Source organism: Dermacentor albipictus, chromosome 6, assembly GCF_038994185.2.
Source record: "Dermacentor albipictus isolate Rhodes 1998 colony chromosome 6, USDA_Dalb.pri_finalv2, whole genome shotgun sequence".
Taxonomy (NCBI): Eukaryota; Metazoa; Arthropoda; class Arachnida; order Ixodida; family Ixodidae; genus Dermacentor; species Dermacentor albipictus.
Window position 1 is genome coordinate 25,806,881 of NC_091826.1, and position 22,864 is coordinate 25,829,744.

General features: G+C 46.1%; 1 protein-coding gene and 1 long non-coding RNA gene across 2 annotated transcripts; one reads left to right on the top strand and one right to left on the bottom strand.

Moving 5' to 3' along the window:
* The first annotated feature begins 736 nt into the window (after window positions 1-736).
* On the top strand, window positions 737-9,428 carry LOC139060905 (uncharacterized). Its single transcript, XR_011515085.1, has 2 exons — window positions 737-966; window positions 9,046-9,428. It is a non-coding gene; the product is annotated as an uncharacterized lncRNA (long non-coding RNA).
* A 136-nt stretch (window positions 9,429-9,564) lies between these two features.
* LOC139060904 (uncharacterized) lies at window positions 9,565-14,376 on the bottom strand. Its single transcript, XM_070540202.1, has 2 exons — window positions 14,253-14,376; window positions 9,565-10,462 (listed from the first exon to the last, which is right to left on the bottom strand). The coding sequence occupies exons 1-2, from the start codon at window positions 14,304-14,306 to the stop codon at window positions 9,902-9,904; spliced, it is 615 nt and encodes a 204-aa protein (XP_070396303.1). The 5' UTR covers window positions 14,307-14,376; the 3' UTR covers window positions 9,565-9,901.
* Window positions 14,377-22,864: the final 8,488 nt, after the last annotated feature.

The following is a 22,864-nucleotide window of genomic DNA, read 5'->3' on the forward strand; positions in this document are numbered from 1 at the left end:
CTTTCCTGATTTCGTTTTCGTTTCCTCTGAAGTAGTTACTCGTGGCAGGTTTCTTTTCGATAGCGGCCACCCACGAGGTTATTTCAGCCTCTCTGACTTTCCGCTTGACGTTCTTTGTTGCTGTGTTGCCCACCCTACAGGCCGCATACTTGCTGGTAAGCTTCCTAGTTCTTAAGTAAACCCCTATCGCCCGTCGGCGCATAAAGCGGTGAAGGCGCTTTTGTGTTTCTTAAGGATGACGGGTTTGCGCGACCACCTGTGACTATTAATGCACTTTCTGTAAAACCACACGCGTCAGCGAACTTGCCGCAATTTCCTTCTTTCCTTCCCTCCTCTCTCTCCCTGTGATCTTTGCTTTCCCCTTTCCCATTCCCCCGGTGTAGGGTAGCCAAGCGGACGTTATTCTGGTTAACCTCCCTGCCTTCTTCTTTTCTCTTTCCTCCTCCTTCCTCCTAGTTCTTTTCCTCCACTGTGAATCAATGTTTTTTCTGCACAGATACCTCAACACTCTCAGAAGGCGCGTCGGCACTGTGCCCTCTAGTGCCCTCTAGTGCCCTCTAGGGCACTAGAGGGCACTAGAGGTCCCGACCGGCATATGCTCCCCGCGGGTTAACACTATAGTGACCTCCGGCCGGGACCTAATTGGAACGCTAGAGATAGCGCTGTTTCGTCTTGCGAGAATTTCTTGCTCCTGTTAAAAAGATTACGGAGTACGGATGTAGGGGATTGGGCGATTCGAGTACAATAAAGGTTTCGATTCTCGCACTGTTCCGGACTGCCAGACAACTCATCGCTGCGCGCTTATACGAGCGCTTATTGACAGGCGCCGAAACATGTGGCGCGTTTGTGCAAACGCGTATTTACGGCGGGTTGCGATCCAGAAGCTGCCACTCGTCACGATGCATTCGAGAGGCCTTTCTCTCCTGCTCGTAGCTTGTGCCTGCCGAGTCGTCTGGACGTTTCCAGGTGGGTTAACGTCGACGTACAGAATTGGGCGATATAGTCAAGAGTTCGACGAAAGTTCGTCTGGTCAGGTAACATGATGATCAGGTAATGATGGTCAGGTAACATAGAGTGTGATCAAGGAACCCGTACGGGTCCCGAAACGTCTCTGTGTGTTTTTTCACCTTGACTTGGTCAGTGGCCGTAATTTCTTCATCAGAATTGGGCGAGCTTCGATGTTTGCAACGCGAGTTGAGCGAAACTGCGCACGGAGGACGGCGCTTGAGATTTCTGGCCTTTCATGTACTTTTGCTACGGAGCTGGTGTCAGTGATGTTTTCATTGTTTTCTTGTTGTTGTTTTGTTCCCTCACAAGTTTTTTTCTTCTTTTGCGTATTGCCTTTTCGATTTGTGTTTAGAATTTACTGCCATTTAGTCTTGTACACTTTGGAGGACTTGCACTACTACTGAAGTTGTAAGAAACATCCAGCCGTTTACGTTTCCAAGTGGGCCATTTCCACTGCGAGTTATCTAGTAAGACGTTATTTAAATTATTACATAATAATTTTCATAAATTTGGTGCGGTTCCCTTATATATATATATATATATATATATATATATATATATATATATATATATATATTCAGTTGTAGCCAGCCATTTTATTTCCCGATGTGTGCTCAACAGTGCGAATCTGTATAACAAACGTGTCACGAACACCTCCAGTGACACACCAGAGTTGGTTGTACATGTTCGTGGGTCGTTGCCCTTTGATTTTGCTAGGTTGCATATAAGCCAGGCACTCCACTTGCACTGCTCTGTTCGCAACTGACCGACTTCAGGTAATACGTGAATGAGCGGCTTACCTTCAATTAAAAAAAAAGAAAGCAGCCCCCAAAACACAAAGGCATATTACCCTGATCGTTTAACTGGTGTGACATCATTGCACAACAGAAATGGGCTTCCCTCATTTGTACAGGTGGCTTCGGCATCTGATCATAAATTTTCCAGTTGAGTTCATTCGATTTGACAACTACTAGCAAAGCTGACCCTTTCATTTTGCTGAAACGCTTAAGTAGGTCTGCGTTCGCTCGACCGATTGTGATGTTTGCATATTCCTTGGAGAGGTGGCAATCATTCCTGCTGGTACAAAGACATGCTTCCTCTACTCGATGTAGTCATCTAAAATTTTTTCTTTCAGTTTTCCAGATATATATATATATATATATATACATACATATATGTATATATATATATATATATATATATATATATATATATATATATATATATATATATATATATATATACAGAGAGAGAGAGAGAGAGGGAGAGAAATGCACAGGGAAAGGTAGGGAGGTTAACCAAGGACGTGCCTGGTTGGCGGCGCTAACCTTGGAGAAGGGATAGTATAATAGATAATCAGATAAAAAAATAACAGAGTCAGTCATTCAGAGAGTCAGTCACAGAGAGATCTCCGCTGTCACAAGTGTTCAAGAACTCGTACAATCCGGTATCCTTATCCAGTATCCAGTATCTAAGTGTTCGTACAATTCAGTATCCTTCACAAAGTGCAAGAGGGCATTTGTGGCCTTTTGCATGCAAGAATGCATGCAAAACGAATCCTTGGATCCTTGGACCATGGTCCAAGGATCTTTTCTTCCGAGAGCGCTCTATAAGCCAACAAGTCGAGTGTACCTTGTAGAGTACGTCATTGACTGTAAAATAATTTACACCCTAAAAAGTGTCCATTATATAGATAACACCCTAAGGGTGTGAGCTATGGACACATTTAAACCCGTTTTCACTTTAGGGTGTAAATTATTTTACAGCGTTGAGTCTCGAATGCTGGGCCGTGACACAGAAGGTGCTCTAGACTCTCATCGCACCCGCACTACTTGCAGGCCGCACGGTTAGCCATCCCCATTAGGAAAGAATTGCCATCGGTAAATGCGATGCCCGACCACGCACGACACAGTTATAAAGTTGTTTCGCGACGAGAGTTTCCAGGTGGCAAACGAAGTCGAAAGTTAAGGTAGAGCGAGCGCAAGCGTAAGTTGGTGAAACACGGTGAATTTCATCGTAGATGCGTGAGGTGGCGAGCAAGGGATCGAAGTGGCAGCGCAGCGTCACTTCTTGAGAATGGTATATATGAACCAACTAATGTTTTATGCGAAGCATATTACGAGAGCTCAACCCAGCTCCTCAGGCGCGGCGGTGTCGCCTTCAATACCACGTGACACCGTGACGTCACGGCAGAGGAGAAGTGGCTTTGGCTCAACTCTTGCAAGATGGGCTGGGTGGGAATCGAACCAGGGTCTCCGGAGTGTGGGACGGAGACGCTACCACTGAGCCACGAGTACAACGCTTCAAAGCGGTACAAAAGCGCCTCTAGTGAATGCGGTGTTGCCTTAGAAACGCGCTGTTTCTAAGGCGTGCGTCTCTTGCTCAGGCGCACATTTCGTTGCCGCGCCGAACGCTGCTTTGCTCGACGCTCACCGCGTCCAATGCGGGGCGCGTAGTCGCTGCCCTGTAGCCCATTGTCTTACACCCCTTGGCGGGTCGACGGGAACGCTGTCGCGTTCCACTCTTGAAGGCGAAGAAGTAATGCATGAGTTGTTTCTTCGTCTAGCCGAACCAAATATAGCCAAGCAACAGCAGTTCACCAGGCTAAACAGTGGTTTAACAACTAAAATAAAGTTTAGTATGCTTCGCATCCTGGGCTTAACCTTAGCTAAGCCACAGCCATTTTTTTTGACGAGTCGAACGCGTAACTTCATCTGCGCGTTCATCTGCGAAAAATAAAAATAAATAAATAAAAATTAATAAAGGCGCCATATGTGGCGTATGCGGAGAGTGGTAACCAGCTGTTGACTTCATTATTTCGGAGCAAGTTTTTTTTTTATTTTATTTATTATTACCTCAAAGGCCCCAAGGTGGGGTATTACATGAGGGATGGGTGACCACTTCAGTGGAATGTGGACTCAATGGCAGCCTTGAAATGATGTGGATTGGAGTGGTGCACGGCGTCGGCGGGAAGGTCATTCCAGTCCCGGGCAGTCTTCACAAAGAAAGAATGTAGGTGCGCAGTGGTCCGGGCAGGCGGAGGATACACAGATTTTTCATGACATAATCGGCAAGACTGACAGTGTGCTAGAATGATGGCTGAAGCACTAGGAGCAGAATGACGAAATTTGTGATAAAGACACAGTCTGAAAACATGACGCCTTATATCTAGATTGGAAATTCCTGCTTTTAATTTTAGCTGAGAGACACTAGTGTGGTAAGAATAATCAGAATAAATACAGCGAGCTGCACGATTCTGAACTGCTTCTAGAGTGTTAGAAAGGGTGGTTTGGTGTGGGTCCCAAACAGAGCATGCGTATTCTAGCTTAGGTCTGACAAAAGTTAGATAAGTTAGTATCTTTAAGGATGGTGGTACGTAGCGCAAGTTGCGGCGGAAGTAACCAAGCGTGCGATTGGCTTCGTTGGTGATGTTCGTAATATGAGAGGACTAATAAAGGTTATTTGAGAGAGTGAGGCCAAGGTACTTGCATGACTCCACTGATGATATTTCCGAGTTGCAAAGAACGTACTTAGGAGTATGGCGAAGCTTCCGTCGATGAAAAGGTAGTAGTAAAGTCTTTGTAGTGTTCAGTGACATTAGCCACATGCTGCACCAAAAGGTAACTTTGTCTAGATCATCTTGCAATGCGTGGTTGTCGGTATCAGCTAGGATTGGGCGATAAATGACACAATCGTCAGCAAAAAGACGAATGTTAGATGAAAGATTAGCCGGTAAATCATTAATATATATAAGGAATAGGAGATGCCCGAGGACTGTGCCTTGGGGTACACCGGAGAGAACAGGGCTCTTAGAGGAGGAGTGGTTGTTAGCATACACAAACTGTTGTCTGTTAGTTAAGAAATTTCGGATCCAGTTCAAAACAAGGGGATTAAGGTGCAAGCGAGAAAGTTTTAGGAGAAGTCTTTGATGCGCAACTTTGTCAAAGGCGTTTTCGAAATCTAAAAAGAGGGCATCAACTGGGATATTTTGATCAAGGTTAGAGCTTACGTCATTTATAAAGAGTGCTAACAGGCTATCACAAGATAAACCTTTACGGAAGCCATACTGGTTAGGGTAGAAGAAACTGACAGATGTTAGGAATGTAGCAATGTGGGAATAAAGCACATGATCCCACATTAATGCATATCATATCATATCATATCATATCATATCATATCATATCATATCAGCAGCAGCTGCCCGTCTCGTGTCAGTGACTGTAGCCATTTAAAAAGGAAAAACGGTGGTTTTGTGTTGCCGCTTTTTATTATTTTAAACTCCAGTTGGATGCATTAGCGCTTCGCTCCATGTTTGCCCACCTGTGTATCCGCAGAATTGATACTGACCAATGTGAAATGCATTTTGTTCGCAAGGATGTTTCTTATTTCTCCAGTCGCCTTGTATGTTATGTGATATCTGATCCCATTAACTTTTCCTTTGGGGGTCTCTTCGCAGTGTCGCTGTACTCTTATGACTGTTTTGCTGTAACGTACTTTGGTACACGTTTGTGTGCATTAACACGTCCGTTTGCGCAAACTGTGTCCCGAAATGCACAAAACTACATGCGTAACCATGAAACCTATTTGTGAGAAAAAGCAGTATCCGGCGACATATTTCGGCACCATCTCCTTCGTACATAAGGTTAATTCTCAATTGTTTCAATGCATTCATCAATTATTTCATTAGCGTTTATTTATTTTTTATCCACTCAATGATTTTAAATACAATCAATTTATGTCACTTGCACGCGCTTCCACGCGCACGCACACACACACACGCACACGCACAGGCGCAGACACGTACACACACACACACACACACACACACACACACACACACACACACACACACACACACACACACACACACACACACACACACACACACACACACACACACACACACACACAACACACGCACACACACACACACACACACGCACACACACGCACACGCACACACGCACACACACACGCACGCAAGTACGCACGCGCGCTAAATATAAGATTCTCCTCACGAAATGGAGTGGATGTGCACAAATCGAAATGTTTGGGCCATCCTTTATATGAAATCAAGCGGCATTATACAAGTACGGCACAACACACGTAAAACAATGCACCTAATCACCGGGGAAGTATTGATAAGTACGTAACTGTGAATTTCGGAGCACAGACCTTGATCGTAATAAATGTGCGAACCGTTGTATAGCCTTATACAGAAACATTCTCGATGGTTTTCCGCTCACAAAGCCATAGGAAAGGTCGTCGTGACGGAGAAACCGGAGTGCTTTCATCCCGGTGGAACTTATTCGGTGAAGACAGCTGCTCTCTCACTCGAGTCTTTGCAGGAAACCACGAAAATGGACTACAGCACACGCCCGTACGCTTACTGTATAGAAAGAACCACTATTACGAAAGTTAATATTGAATGAACTTTTGAAAAATATTTTCCGAGGGAAACAAAGAGCACGATAAGCCCATTACTAGTACGAAAATAGCCCGCATTGCTACGTAAAAGGAATAGAAAGAAATAGGTTTTCTTTCGCGTGTTTGTATACGCTGAGAACACATATACGCTAACCCATTATTTCCAAAGCTCGCATTTTTAATTGTGCAATGCAACTGCAAGGTCACTACTAAAAAGACTGCTTTAATCATTTCCAGGTATGTTTTTTTTTGAGGATTACTTTATTCGTAAGCGGACACATGATGTGAAATACTGCGATAAATAACAACACTCCAATGAACGCAAAATCTTGTGGCCGCACGTATGTAGATATATGTGGTATTCTGGCACATTTTCATGTTTAGTACAATTGTGACACACTTTATGGAGAATAGATACTCCAACAGCACTAAACGTTCTAGAGATAGCATCATTTCATCATGAATAAAAAACCTTGCACTTTTTGACGCCTAGCGGCGACTCGCTGACCGACAGGTTGTGTGGCCTGTACGGGTCGTTTAGGTTTAGCTGGCGATGCAACGCTAATATCGAAACCCGCAAATTGGCGAGCTGCATTAACAGATGCTTTGACATCCGTGTAAAGCAGGAAACAGCGGGCTTTCGTGCAGTCAATAATATATAAATGCTTTTATAACTGATACATGTCGCCTATTTTCCCAAGGTGTCGAGCACAGTATAGATGTGTCAGCACAAGAGAGATGTGTCACGCGCACAGGATCAATCAAGTACATTGATTCTTATAGTCCAGCTAGATTTGAATGAAGAAAGGACAGTGATAGCTACCTGAGTCTCTTGGTATAAGCGACGCTTAATTCTATCAAGCGGACACGGACGCGACTGTGTATATGATGTTGTAGTAATCGTTACATCGCGTCCTGCATAATTCAACTGACGTCATTGTTACGTTCTATGCATACAATCAACTAGAGTGAGTACCTAAATGCTCTCGCTCTCTGGAATTCCCCACTGACTGCAGACGCCAACTTAACGCACAAGCTACCTGACTAGATGAACTTTCGTTCAACTCTTGACTGCGCGATCGCTGCATTCTGACCCAAATGCAGGCGACGCGCGGCCACCCAGAACCTACAGTTCCTTAATGATAAAGTCATTTGGTGCTGGCATAGAGTTTCTCACTACATTACCTAGAGGGAAATCTGGCGCTGCTGCGCTGTGGTATGCATGGGAATGCCGGTATATTGTGACTTCGGATTTGCATCGTTCTCGGAGAGACAGGAAACCTTGAAGACGCGCTTGGCAAGCACCGTTCCGTCTGTCACACTGATTCATTTTCTACGAAAATAGCACGTGAAAAACTGTTTTGGCTTTATTATTACGCAAAGACATGTTTTGTTTAACTATGATAACTTGTTATTGCGTGTACGATTATATGTTACGTAAGAAGTACCAGCCGGCCGCTAAAGTTGGAGGACAGACGACAAGGTTCGCGCTCGCTTTGAAACAGTTTGTAGTCTGTTCTTGCTTTTCTTCGCTTGGTCATGCACTGCAGGTGAGTAAAGATGTAATATGCGTGAATGGAAACATTTTATGAAGATTTTACTTTGAGAACGCGTTATTTGTGTAGCCATATCCACGTTTTAGACGAAGCCTCTTACAACACCAGCCAACGCGAGCCTCGCAGACACATATACCGTCATTCCCATGACGGGACGGTGCCCCCTTAAGAGGAAGCTTTAGCTCGGGCCCAACTCCGACGCGGCCTATTCAAATACATGTAAAAACGCAAAAACATTTTTCTAAGATAACCCCTGGACCCATTTTAATGAAATTTGTTGCATTTGAGAGAGAAAGTTAAATTCTAGTGACTGTTGGAAGCGGAATTTTGATTTAGGGCTTGAATTTTGTTAAAAGGATTTTCAAAAATTCAGACGTTTGAAAAAAATAGAAGCACAAAGTTTACAAGCTAATAGCTCTGCATCAAGAATAGATATCGTGATTCTGTAAACGGCATCCATTAGACCATTCAAAGCGGACAAATTTGATATGTCAGTTTACATCTTACGTGAATTTATTACGTTGTTTACAAAAGTTCTGCAAGAGTTGTAATTACACATTGCTCCATTTATTGAAGTTCATGTCTAACATATCAATTTGGTCCGCTTTGGATGTGCTGTAAGGTACAACTCAGAGAATTGCGATATCTTTTTTTCTTGCTGAGTTACGGAGTTGTAAACTTGATAGTTTCGTTTTCTGAAAATTAGCGATTTTTGCCAAATTTTTATAAAATTTGGCGACCTAAATCGAAAATTCGAAACCAACAGTCACTAGATTTTAAGCTTTTCTTTTAAATGCAGCAAACCCCGTCAAATTTGGTGCAGCGGTCGCTGAGAAAAACAAATTCTCCTTTTACATGTATTTAGATAGGAGCACCCGAGCTAAAGCTTCCTCTTAAGAAACTCTCATAGACGGTGGCGCCAGATTTCCCTCTAGGTGTTATAGTGAGAAACTCTATGGGTGCTGGCTCCGAGGTGTGTCTTTATCGTCCCCGTTCCCACGGAGCGACATGAGCGACGATTGATTACGTCATGCCTTTTGTGTCTGTGTCGCAGATAAGATATGCATACCGCCTTCAGTGCAGAAGCCGCACGTTTGCGCCCTGATGAAGATGCTGCCGACCTGCAGCACTGACAGCGACTGCGCCAACAACATGTGTTGCAAGGCCAACTGCGCCAGCTACTGCGCCATCAACAGGCCTAAGTGAAAGCACGCCGTGAGATGTTGAGTGAAGGATGGGCATAATCACGTCTTGTTATATATAGTATGTCTACACAGGAAGTGGAAGATTATTATGCAAGTGGTTGCCCAGAAGTAGCAAAAAAACAAATGATCCTCCGCTGTAATAATGAATTGAATACGTTAGACTGCAGCGTGGTTCACTCAGCATTTACACTTGGGACGTACAAAATGCCAATAAAGCTCTTAAATCCAGAAACTTGTCGCATGTTTCGCTCCTGCCACACATATTTAATGTTTCGCAAGGAATGTAAACAAGGCAAGCAGGCGCTTTTCTTTTTCGCACTCTGTTTTGTGTTTTCCTTGTTGGCATTGGAAATAACGAACTTCTACCGACGTACAGTTCACTGCACACAGAAACAATAAAGCTTTGCGAAACAGTCAAGAGAATCGAGTTGTTCAACAAGTAATAAGTTAATCATTATTTGTCCCTTGTTTTCTGGAAATATAAAATTGCTTCACAGGTCCTGGCAAAAAAGAGACAGAACGAGTATTACGTGTCTCACCTATGACATATGGATAAAGACGTAAAAAAATATACAGATAAAAATTAATGTCCCGTAGAAGTCACATATGGAGCGTATACTGGCAATGCCGTTCCACACAGCCACGGCCACCCTCCGACGTCGTCGTCCTCCTCGTCGGTTAAGTCGCGAGAAGCCCGGGAGGCACTTAGAAAACGGTCGACATCTCATCGCTATCGAACCTCTTGTTCACGACTCCCTCCCTCACGTCCGCGGGAGCTCCGGCCCTCTTGTCGGTCGGCGGCTGTCGGTACCGGAACTTCATCACGAGGCCCACGAAGGCGACCGCGACCAGGACGCAGAGCGAGGCCAGGCCCCCGATCCACAGCCTCTCCGCCAGCGTCCTCCTCTGGGCGCTGTAGATCTCCATGAAGGCCAGGGTGGCGTTCGCCCCGGCCGTGTCCGAGCCCCTGAGCGAGACGCACATGTACACCCCGAGGTCCTCGTTCCTGGGGTCGACGACGTCGAGCACTCCGCGAGCTTCGTCGACGGCGGTTCTCTCTCCGTTGACGACGCGGCTGCCGTTGGGAAAGAACCAGACGGTCCTGGCGTAGCCCTCCTGGCCGGCCCAGGCCACGTTCGGGCAGACGGCGGTCGCGTTCATCGGCGGCACCAGACGAAGCCGCCGGTACAGCTGGCAGTGCCCGCAGTCGAAGACCGAGAGAGACAGAAGAGCGAAAAGGCTTTGCCAGCAGACGAGCGGCTGCATCTGAAATTGAGTGCGTTTTACACGGGGTGTCTTTCTTTTTTTTATCGCCAACAGAATTTGGCGTGAAACAGCTTTAAAATTGGTCAGGGGGTGTCGCTTGCGAAGAAACAGCGTGTCATGCAAATATGTTGGACATTCAAATGCTTAACTGCCTAATTAACAATATCTCCACCGATTAAACTTTCTGACTAATTACGGACTGACACCACTGATTTCGCAAGTCAGATCCACTTGGAAGAAACCTTGAAAGTAGTACCAGTTTGGAGTTACGGGTTGTCGTTGAGCTTGGAAGAACGCTAACATAATCCTAATCCATAAGAATGGGGACGCCAAAGACATGAAAAATTATAGACCGATCAGCCTACTGTCCATTGCCTATAAAGTATTTACTAAGGTAATCGCAAATAGAATCAGGAACATCTTAGACTTCCATCAACCAAAGGACCAGGCAGGATTCCGTAAAGGCTACTCAACAATAGACCATATTCACACTATCAGTCAGGTGATAGAGAAATGTGCGGAATATAACCAACCTTTATATATAGCTTTCATTGATTACGAGAAAGCGTTTGATTCAGTCGAAACCTCAGCAGTCATGGAGGCATTGCGCAATCAGGATGTAGACGAGCCGTATGTAAAGATACTGAAAGAGATCTATAGCGGCTCCACAGCCACCGGAGTCCTCCTTAAAGAAAGCAACAAAATCCCTATAAAGAAAGGCGTCAGGCAGGGAGATACGATCTCTCCAATGCTATTCACGGCGTGTTTACAGGAGGTATTCAGAGACCTGGACTGGGAAGAATTGGGGATAAGAGTCAATGGAGAATACCTTAGCAACTTGCGATTCGCTGATGATATTGCCTTGCTTAGTAACTCAGGGGGCCAACCTCAATGCATGCTCACTGACCTGGAGAGGCAAAGCGGAAGGGTGGGTCTAAAAATTAATCTGCAGAAAACTAAAGTAATGTCTAACAGTCTCGGAACAGAACAGCAGTTTACGATAGGTAGCGAGGCACTGGAAGTGGTAAGGGAATACATCTACTTAGGGCAGGTAGTGACCCCGGATGTGGATCATGAGACTGAAATAATCAGAAGAATAAGAATGGGCTGGGGTGCGTTTGGCAGGCATTCCCAAATCATGAACAGCAGGTTGCCATTATCCCTCAAGAGAAAAGTATATAATAGCTGTGTCTTACCAGTACTCACCTACGGGACAGAAACCTGGAGGCTTACGAAAAGGTTTCTACTCAAATTGAGGACGACGCAACGAGCTATGGAAAGAAGAATGATGGGTGTAACGTTAAGGGATAAGAAAAGAGCAGATTGGGAGAGGGAACAAACGCAAGTTAATGACAGCTTAGTTGAAATCAAGAAAAAGAAATGGGCATGGGCAGGACATGTAATGAAGAGGGAAGATAACCGATGGTCATTAAGGGTTACGGACTCTATTCCAAGGGAAGGGAAGCGTAACAGTAGGCGGCAGAAAGTTGGGCGGGCGGATGAGATTAAGAAGTTTGCCGGGACGACTGGGCCACAATTAGCACATGACCGGGGTAGTTGGAGAAGTATGGGAGAGGCCTTTGCCCTGCAGTGGGCGTAACCAGGCTGATTATGATGATGATGGTTGAGCTTACTTTCTTCAACAAAATGCATTTTTTATGCATTGCAGCTCTACAATATGGCAGAAACATCAGTGCTTTTCGCCGCAAGCTTTGGGGTTTTATATCTCAAAACTGTGGTCGTCTTCAGAATTCATTTGAAGTAAACCTGGTTTTCGAGGTCATCGGCTACAATTCGCAAATTGCAATGTGGGAAATAAAACAGTTAGTTTAACGTTGTTTAGCGAGGCTTGGTAATTAGTCGAACATCCGTTCTCATTTAATGTGCAAATAATGTCCGCCTGTGAAACTAACCTAGATTAAGAAGTAGAATCGCGCTGCATGTCGCGAGGATAAAAATATAAATCTGGTAATAACTAAAAGAAAAAGAAAAGAAAAGGAACACACCCCACCAACGACAGAGAACGATATTTAAACGATAGTTCGAAGTCCGAACACGAACTGGGTTAGGAGAAGGGAGAACGGGTGAAGTGTACCTAAGTGTGAAACCTTGACTTTCGAAAGGTCTCCTTGACGTCAGCACGTGTTGTGAGACCCAATTCTCGAACGATGCCGCCTTCTTGGGCCAGTACTTATAGTCCGAAGGTCTTTTTTGGTCCTTCACCTTCGCGTCTAAGAGATGACTTGTCCGCTTTTTTACTTCTGTAAACTCTGCCCTCCTTGGTATTCAATACAATGTCCCCTGTTTCTATCTTACAGCTGCTCTTGCAACAGACCGCGGTCACACTGACAAGAACGTTCTAACGCTAGTGCGCATACGCCATCGAATAATGATTGTGGACATGTTAGTGAAGGTGACCAGAAAATAGCAAACAAAGCTTACGAGTGAAACGCTCGGTGAATCCGGCCTCAGGCTATTGGATAGCCATAGTCATATCCGTTAGCCTGGTCTCCCCTCTGCGGTGCCCTTACTGCCTTTGCTTATAAGAGAATTTACCTCTCGTTTAGGCAAACTGCACAGAGTTACTGAAGTTAATATTGGTTTGATCTTTGAGCTCTGATGTTTTGTACAGTCGAGATATAGAAGAGGTAACGGGACGTCAACAAGGATTTCATATAGGTTCGATGACGTCACAGCCAACAGAAATTGTGATGCGTTGAACAGCTTCTTCCTTGCAGTAAAACGCTTGCTATAGCCTGTTTTTGTTATGAAAGCGTAGATGCTGTAGATTACCTTCATTTTGATTTACCTAATTACTCATGATCTTCTGTGCTGAAGCGGAAGTTTTTTTTAAAACTTTTGTGCTCTGTTCAGCCATTCTTCGAATATTGTCAATAACACATAATTGTAGGGACAACATATGATATACAAAGAAGATATAATACACAGAAGAATACTGCACTCATAAACACAATAGTCTTTCCAGGGTTGCAGTAGGCTCATGACACTCTACCGTAGTTGTTTAGTGATTGAAGTATTTAGTTTTGCTAACTTTGTCTTTAAATTTATATTCACTCATGACATATTAAAAAGGCGTATAACATTACATTTGTGCGATTAAGTAAAGTGGTCTCTCTCTCTCTCTCGCTTTCTTTAGTCGTTGAATCAGTCCCACCTTCTCATTAGTATTCCCCGACAAGTGAATATAGATAACACTCGAAGTAGGTACGCATTGACTGGTGCGCTACATAAAAAAAAAGAATAGTTCTCCCGGCATCGCAAAGTATGACTGGAATGTTCTGCACCTGAGCTCGGGATATGGCAGTAATATGGCACTTCAGCCTGGCGAAGGCAAACATTATAACATAAACATTCAGATGTATTTTCACCACTCGTGATCACAAGGCCCTGTCAACACGACCTTGATTTAATCACACGACGTTAATTAATCAACGCGACGATTAATTCGGACCACCTGCGCTTCTTTAACGGTCACCCAATTCATGGTACACGAGCGTTTTTTTTTTTGCGTTTCACCGACATCGGGAATGCTGCCTCCGCGGTCGGCATCGAACCGACGACCTCACGCACACCAGCTCAAGGCCGTAGCCACTGAGATGCTGCCGGCGTGTAACTTATTAAACTTCCATAGCTAATGGTAAAATACAAATTGCGTTCCCTCCCCGCTAATTCTTTGAGCGTCTTAACCTTTGGATAGGACAATAGCAGCGTTGTTTTGACAAGTGAACTCGTTATGCACGAATAAGGAACTGACGGAACAGGAACATACCGTGTAGCAGCTGGCGGAGCAGGAGGAGAGTGCGGTGTGTCGCAGCTCTGACATGCGTCACCTGCGGTTCTCGCCGTACGGTATTTCGCACGTCCGGTCACGTTTATGGGTCGGCAGATAAGAGATTGCTTTATCAGCTGCGAACGCGCAGTTTGAAGTGGCGTCGATTGCACAGCGGCTGCGAGAGACGCACACCTATCAGGCTGCCCGGAACGCACGGCCACCTCGCCATATCTAGATGGAGGTTCTCACGCGCGTGCACGTAGGGCGTAATAATCGATCGCCGAAACGCCGAAGCATATCGCGGGGGTCGGAAGGAGGACACCTGTCAGAAGGAACAAAGAGCAGCACGACAGTTCGAGGCGGGAATGGTTGGTTGTGGTATGACACTGCCGGCAGAGTACACGACGGGACAAAATACATACCGTGTGCTCCAGCTAACGGTATCCAAGCCTTTAAACAACAACAACAACAACAACAACAACAACAACAACAACAACAACAACAACAACAACAACAACAACAACAACAACAACAACAACAACAAAGGAATACAGAAACGCGACGCAACATGCAGTTGTAAGACCTACGGTGTTCTGTCGTCAGCGAACAGCGTGACTCTTAAAACCGTATCTCGCATCGTAATTTTTAACTATCTTTTTCTTCTTTTAAGCGCTTAGCTGACATTAGCTGGAACGCCCTATATACTCAAACTAGAAGGGTGCATTGACTGCCAAATGAGTCTTTATTCCGCGAACGTAGTCATCTTTCTGTCATATATCTTACTAGTCACGGTATACACTCTTGCGTACGCTACTTGCTTTTGCAATTCCTTTCCAGTGGTGCATAAAAATGAAATCGGATGGTTTTGCCCGAGGGGCGACACGTTGAAAGCGGTAGGGCAATATTTAACGTAGCACTGAAGCACGCCAGACGGTGTTCCAAGAATACTCGGGGACAACACGTTGGCTCGACGCAGCACGCGAGGGAACTGCAGCTGCGCACCATAAACAATGCCCCGGCCACTACCAGGCGTCTCAGAATGCCGGCGGGATGAGGAGCACCACCTCCGGCGATGCAGGCGTCACGCCTCAGTGACGTACGAGATGAGAGAGACGGAAAAGTGCCACCTTTAGCATAGCTCGAAGCGTTTAGTCCATTCCGCTCGGAACGATATATGTACCACTATGTACGAAACAAGGTGGGGTGTGCGGACAAAGATGGAAGAAGCAGGAACGCGGTATGTGTATACGCGCACTAGGCTTATAGTAGCAGTTGGAGGCGTCATAGAGTTTCATGCAATAATTACTAGAGGGAACTTTGGCGCTAGTGTCTACGGGAGTTGCAAGCAGGGCCGTTCAGCCAGCATGGGAATGATGGGGAAGTAAATGGATTTACCTAAACTTCGTCCTTCCGGCTTCAAACGGCTTCGCGACTTCGTAAACTCGTCATCTTCAACAAAGTACTGCGTAGTAAATAAATAAATTTTTTTTTAAATTGCCCGATGGAAGGATTTGAAGACGGGACCTTTAGCACAGAAACCCATTACGCCACCGAGGCATGCTTCGACAAGCGGCCGCAGGAACGCGCTTGTGAATTTCTCGTGGGCGAGCCTGCAGCCAATTGAGACGCTTGGCACGTTTCGATTTGGTCGCCTAGACAAGCTGAACCGTTGCGATCAGTAGCGATTGTTCGCGTTCGCAGAGTCTCCTTGCACTTAGAACAGTATACGTCACTTTGAATTTTAGGAAAATGCAGGCTGGTAAAACATGAAAGGACAAAGTCGCAAGAACGCCTGAACCCACAAGCAAGAAGATCAGACGATTCCATGCACTACTCTTCATTCCCACGGTGGCTGGACGATTGCAGCGGCTGAGCTCCCTCTAGGAAACTCTATGGGAGGCGGAACGGTGTCTTTGCTCCGCTACGCAGTCGATGGAGCGGTGCATGGGAGTGAATCCACTTGGTTTCGTCGCCCTTGCCGCTAAAAGCCTTGCACGACTCACGCGTATCTGGAGTGAGTGAGTGAGTGAGTGAGTGAGTGAGTGAGTGAGTGAGTGAGTGAGTGAGTGAGTGAGTGAGTGAGTGAGTGAGTGAGTGAGTGAGTGAGTGAGTGAGTGAGCGAGCAAAAACTTTATTGAAAAGAAATAAAATAAGGCACGATGGTTGGAGCGCCTATTCCAGGCCTCACTGGCACGGGCAACTCGCTGGGCTTGGTCCAGAAGATCCAATTGGCTCTCCCGACCCTCATCCGCAAGTGATTCCACCCACTGCTTACTCCTCATTAGTGGATGTCGGTGTATTATGGGGCTGTCTATGTGCGGAGGCCTTTGGGGCACTCCTATGTGAAGTGTTTTAGTGTGGGTGTGTCTGTGCACCACGGGCACTGGTCAGTGAACATCGTGAGGTGTATTCTGTGTAGGTGGCGCAGGTTGTGGTGTGTATTCGTCTGAATACGACGCCAGTCCCTTTCTTGTTGCCTGTTTAAATTTTAGTGAGGATGTCCAAAACGTGTCCGCTTCTGCTTTTGCTGCAAGAGGATGTCACGATAATTCGGTAGAAGGTCGTCACTGGGCCATGCCGTTGCTCGGACGTTTAATCCTCGAGAAATACGGTCTGCCCTCGCGTTTCCTGCCAGTCCCTCGTGTACCGGACACCATACGATAGTGTGGTGACCTTCTAGTTGATTGCGTAAAATTTGGATTAATGATTGGGATGATGTTCCATTTAGAAACAGGTAGCAAGCCGCTTGTTAGTTAAATAATGTGACGGCGGAGTTGGTCTGGCGCTCGGCGTCCTGAATGGCCAAGATGATGGCTGCAGCCTCTGCCACGCATACCGAGATGGTTTTGAAGGATGTCATTATTATGTTGTTCTAACGCGTAGAGGCCATGGTGAAGGTGTCTTAGCTGATTCGACGGGCATCCGTATAATGCACTCCCGGCCCCATGCCGCAGAAAGTTTGTGAAGATTCCTTACTCTGCGTCGCCTGGCAGCGCACTGCGGGTGCATGTTTTTGGGAATTGGGGGCCACCGCGAAGTGCGATCGAACGTTGTGGTCTATCTGTGCCGTTTCCTCTCCGCAGTGCCGGGGTCTCAGGGCAAACATTAATCAAAAGATTCGATTTGATGATTGATTAATCATCATTGATTGATTAATGATGACGCACCAACTGGCCCAGCTTTCTGCCTTGATCTCAGGGGAAAGCCTAGCCTCGCCAATACTTCCCTGCCTTGGGTTGAAGAACAATATCGTTCTTTCTGAGCATATAACGTCGCGACTGCGCTTGCTCGCCGAAAGTATTGTACACGCGTATCTGGAGACCTATTTTTCTCAAGAGGGGGAGAACTTTGGGCCAGTTGGTCTGACATGTTTAAAGAGGAAAAGGACCACGACTTCAGACGGAACGTGAGACGAAGTAGACAAGACGAGCGGTAACTATAGCAGCTAACTGTTGCTATAGATGTAATAGATGTAAAAGATGTTGTTAGATGATAGATGTAATAGATGATGCTATAGATGTAAAGCGCAGCTGTTTCAGACGTTACACGCCACCACCACCACAAGTGACGTAGTACGTCACGCCCGGACGAATGCGCCCGGAAGCGCAGCGTGAGTCATCATTCTTCTAGGTCCTCCGCCAAGCGCAAGTGCGTTATTGAACTAAATGAACGTTTGAAAGTAAAATGCGTCAGAAAAAGAAATACGAACACTGAGTCACAATCACGGCGAAATTCCACCAGGACGATAACATATACAAAGTACGAAACATTGTATACTTGGCACGTTTCGAAAGAAGTGTCCGAGTCCACACTTACATATAACCACACAGACTCCCGGAAACGCACAGTTACCCATAAACTAATTGTCACATTACACAAGATGACGTATAATATATACAGTGTACACAGTGGCTATGTACAATGATGATGGGACTTTACATAGTTTTGTAGCGAATTTATGAGATGTGTATATACAAAAATGACCATGCATACGAGAGCACACAGAAATCACGGCACCCACATGCATGTATATTCAGCGAGTACTTTTGATGGCACGGCTTCAAGAATCAGGCTGGTTAAAAATTAAGCCATACGCGTCCATCAGCCACTGACCGGAAACGGCATGACCAAAGGATCTGCTGTTACCCAAGAAAGCACAACTCCTCCGACAGAAACGATAGTAGCTCAAAGTAGAGCCTCTCCAGCAGTGGAAACATAGCGCGGTGACGATGTCCTGCGGCAACTGCCTCGCACCGGTTACGCCACAGACGAAAAAAAAAAAAACCCCACAGCTGTTAAAAGTCGCTCGAAGCGGGCACGTGAGCAGCGACCAGTCCAAGGCCACGGGAACCAGAATGCACGGACCTGCAAAAGGGTGCAATTGGGGCACAGCGACGATGCGACCCATCGCTCTAGTCTGTCACATGTTGGGCGCACTTGCCACTCTAGGCGCCACATGAAGTCACATAGGTAGCCAGGCAGAAAGGACGATGCGGTCGCGACCCACAACACACTATTGGAACGTTGACAAGGAAATGTATTCACCCGTAGGCACGCTTACAACTGTGGTAAAAACGAAAAGTACAATATGAGGTACATCACATGTAATGCATCATATTTGATGTAAACAAAACAGATTAACACATGAAATAGCGGTTGTGCTTGTGTTTCTTCTACTCTTCGTCCCTGTTTGTTGCGCACAATAAGTTTTAACGTGCGCTCGTGACAGCCTACGCCCAATGCTACTTGAATCGATGGCGGAGCAGTTCGCGCAGCACACATCCTGATTCTTGTAAGCCCTCCGGCTAGCGCAAGTGCGTTATTGAATGACTTAAATATCGCAAAGTAACATGCTTCAGAAAATTCGTAAAATGCAATTACGCACGACCTGCAGACATAAGAGCACCGGATTGTAATTTGAACGTACAGGAAACGTAATTCTGTTACGCGGTAACTGCAAACACAAAGCCTCCCAACTGTCGTTTGTCTTTGTGGGAGCAAAACGGCGCACGCGGACACGCAAAAAATCAAACCAATTAGAGGCTGACAGCGTCGCTTTAAAAGATATTTTGTCCCACGTGGTGCACTATGAACACGTATTCTTCATGTGTTCAGATATAAGAAATGTGCACCATGAGTGGTGCTCATGCGCGCAGCTTTCCTACTTGTAATCAGCAGTAAAAGTCACTTGAGAATTATGCTCGCTACACTTGCAAAACTGGTGCCAGCTGGAGAGTTCTGTGTATTTCCGGCCTATTGTAACTTGTGTTCTTTAACTTGTGAACCCGTCTCAGCTGAAAATTATGAACAATGGCTCAACGACTTGATGACGACAGCTGGCAAGGGCTGACGATAGCGTGTTTCAACTTCGGAAGCACGTATGCCTAAACTTTAACAACGCTTACGCAAGCATACAACGCAGCTGCTGCGGCAAACGCGTTGCCTCGGTGCGATATATTTTAACGCGACAGCGTTAAGGAGCTCGTGTCGCAGAAAAGCCGGCGTCGTCGGCGTCGGCGGCCGTGAGCGATAAATCCCAGCAGGCACTTCATGAATAAAAAACAACTTGCAAGATGGGCTAGGTGGGAATCGAACCAGGGTCTCCGGAATGTGAGACGGAGACGCTACCACTAAGCCACGAGTACGATTCTTTTTTCTTTATTTGAGCCACGAGTACGATGCTTCAAAGCGGTACAAAATCACCTCTAGTGAATGCAGTGTTGCCTTAGAAACGAGCTGTTTCTAAGGCTCAGGCGTGCGTCGCTTGCTCAGGCGCACATTTCGTTGCCGCGCCGAACGCTGCGTTGCTCGACGCTCACCGCGTCCGATGCGGGACGCGTAGTCGCTGCGCCGTAGCCCATTGTCTTACACCCCTTGGCGGGTCGACGGGAATGCTGTCACGTTCCACTCTTGAAGGCGAAGCTTAAGCGTCCTCCAATTTTTCGCTCTGCGGCTGATCTCGCAATGACTTGACGAGCGGGGGTCGGCAGATTGGTTTTGGTTGGCGTCGGTGGCGTGAAAACCTATCACACTACGCCGACTCGTAGACGTTGGTCATGTCGGAGACGTTGTCGGCCTATTGTGACAGGGTGCTCCCTCAGCAACATTCTGCCAAGTGGTCGGCCGATCGTCGGATATACCTTGTGCGCATCGTGTCAGAATTAAGCGTCGTGATATGCCCGGTGCAACCGGGCCTCAATGACATTCCAGCTAGATCACGGAGAATCGCGAAATGACGCTGCCAGGCTGAGTCTGTGGATTGACGAAAAGGGGCCAAGCATTTGCTGTATCAATTGCAGAGGGGAAGGTTCTGCCGGTGACGCAAGACCCTGACAGACAGCTACGGTTGGTGAACAAGGCTCGGGCGGCGGCAGCGAGCCATGGCTACCTGGACTGAGGAGGCCGCCCACTTTGGGGCTCAAGAAGCCTGGTCAAGCAATAAAGTTTATTTCTCTGTCTCTCTTATTGAGACGCGGTCGTAGGGAAATGCAGTGGCCTTGACAACTCTGGCAGCTCCTTTGTCGGCTGCATGTGTTTGTTAGTTTATTTGGTCCTGGCATTGCACTTTGTGCCGTGCTGTAGACTGCTGCGTCTTTCGTATAAAGCGGACTCTGTGTTTCCCCTGGCAATATGGCCGTCTTCGGTGACATATTGCGAGACAGGTAAGTTATTTGCGCTCAATTCTTTAAGCTATATACAAACGCAGTGTCCGCCCTCGACGATAGCGTGCAGCGTAAACAGCTGAGGAGCGGTGTCCATGCCTCGTAAGCTAACGTATCATGATTGTACGTGCGGACTGGCTTTCGGTACGAACAACTGTGGTATAGCAGTGACGCAAGTGTCATTCCGGTGCTTGTGTGCCAAATTAAGTACACAGCAAGCTCGCCGAACATATCTCAGTCGGACGCACACTTTCACACTTTTTCGCCTTTATTGAGCGTGGTCAACATGCTCTGTTTAGGCGCTAGGGCTCGCACAGTGGCAGCAGTAATTTGACACATTTCCTTGAGTCTTGTCAGAATCTTTTCAGTAATTGCAGCACATCAACTGCTGTAGTACTTAGAAATGTTTTGGGCCTCATGCTTTAATGTTTCTCCTACATATTTTCACATGCTGGTATATTATACTTACAGGTGTATCGTCACGTCTAGCTAGTTTCTATTGACATCAATGTATGTTACACAGTGTGTCACTAATGGTTCGCAATTTCTTTCTTGAAGGGGCTGGGACATTGTGCACAATGTGCCAAATGTGCAGTACGCTGACGGATAGAATGGGAAGCATTTTCTCGTCTATTCGGAGTAGCTTCAGAAACGGGAGAGACGACTATCTGATGCGATGGCTACGTTGCTCGCCATGTCTTGAGAATTCCAAATTTTCTGCACTATGGGAGAACGGAAGACGCTGGAGGTCATCGGTAAATTAATAGTCGTACCAAGGGGTGCATGCCCTTTACCACGGGCCCGTGTTGTACTTTTATTGTTGAAAGCATGTCTTGAATAATGTAGAAGATTGCTGTTCGAGGAGGCACACTCCTTGTGTTGCTTTTTTGTGCATATATTGTTTCTTTGCCCAGATTTAGTTTTTTTTTCAGGGAATTTTTTGCGTGTGGTATCTCAAGTAACTGTACAGAGAGAAATAAAAACGTTTCGCGTCATTTGCAATCCCTTTTTGCGACACTCTGGTGCCGTATCAGCCAAAGTAGTAAAGCAATTAGCATATGTTGCTAGCAGACCTTCAAGTAAAGTGGAAATACCAATTTAGCCCGCGATATGAAGTGGTGTAGGACGGAACGTCGTCACGCTTGAGGGCGTTATTTCGTAAAATTAACATTTTATCCTTGGGGATGAACAGAACATCTAAGCTCGGGATAAATGGATTATCCTTCTAGTGAATCTGTTCGGACTAGCCGTCTGTATGGCTAGGTGCAAATCAGAACTAAACTATGTCTATTGAGGTGCAACTACATGGGGGCGAACAGTTAATCGTGGTGCTGTTAGTCCCAAAAGGGATTAATGGCTCCGACAGCGCAATTCGTCCTCAAAGGGATGAACCCCACACCTTTTCGACTCTCTTTTGCCTTAGAGTGACAGACGCTGTATTACGTAAGCAAATGCCAGAAAATCGCTTTCTCCTTTTCGTAATGCCTGCAGTCACTGACTAATTTGTACATGTGCCTTGAACCTGTGACGTAACCTGTGATGACGTAAGCGCGACCTCAATGATTGTGCACGAAATCGGTATCTGATCACTGTTCAATAAGGTTGTTGACTAGCAAACATGCACAGTGTCATACTACTGCCTCAGCTTTTTCTTCAGGGGAGTCTGCAGAGTCCTGGAAGAACATTATCAAACTGATACGTTTGTCGACATCTATCACATAATTTGTGACTGAGGGAATATACCCCACAGGAATCACAATAAAATAGTTGCACAGACAGTGCGTCGGTACTATGTGTTCATCTCATGCACCCGTCGTCTGCCTTGTTCGTCATGTTCTAAGAGAGAAGAAAAATTAAAGCCGGGCGTTTTGCTCAAGGGCTGTCGACTGGGAATAACACAGTACTTCCCAGGCAGTGTTTAAAGAGTACCACTTCTACACTGGCGGG

Excerpts from the sequence above, each read along its gene's own strand:
- LOC139060904 (XM_070540202.1), bottom strand. The coding sequence starts at position 14,306 with ATGTCAGAGCTGCGACACACCGCACTCTCCTCCTGCTCCGCCAGCTGC. Across the intron at positions 10,463-14,252 it reads GCTCCGCCAGCTGCTACACG|ATGCAGCCGCTCGTCTGCTG; the intron begins GTATGTTCCTGT and ends ACTCAATTTCAG.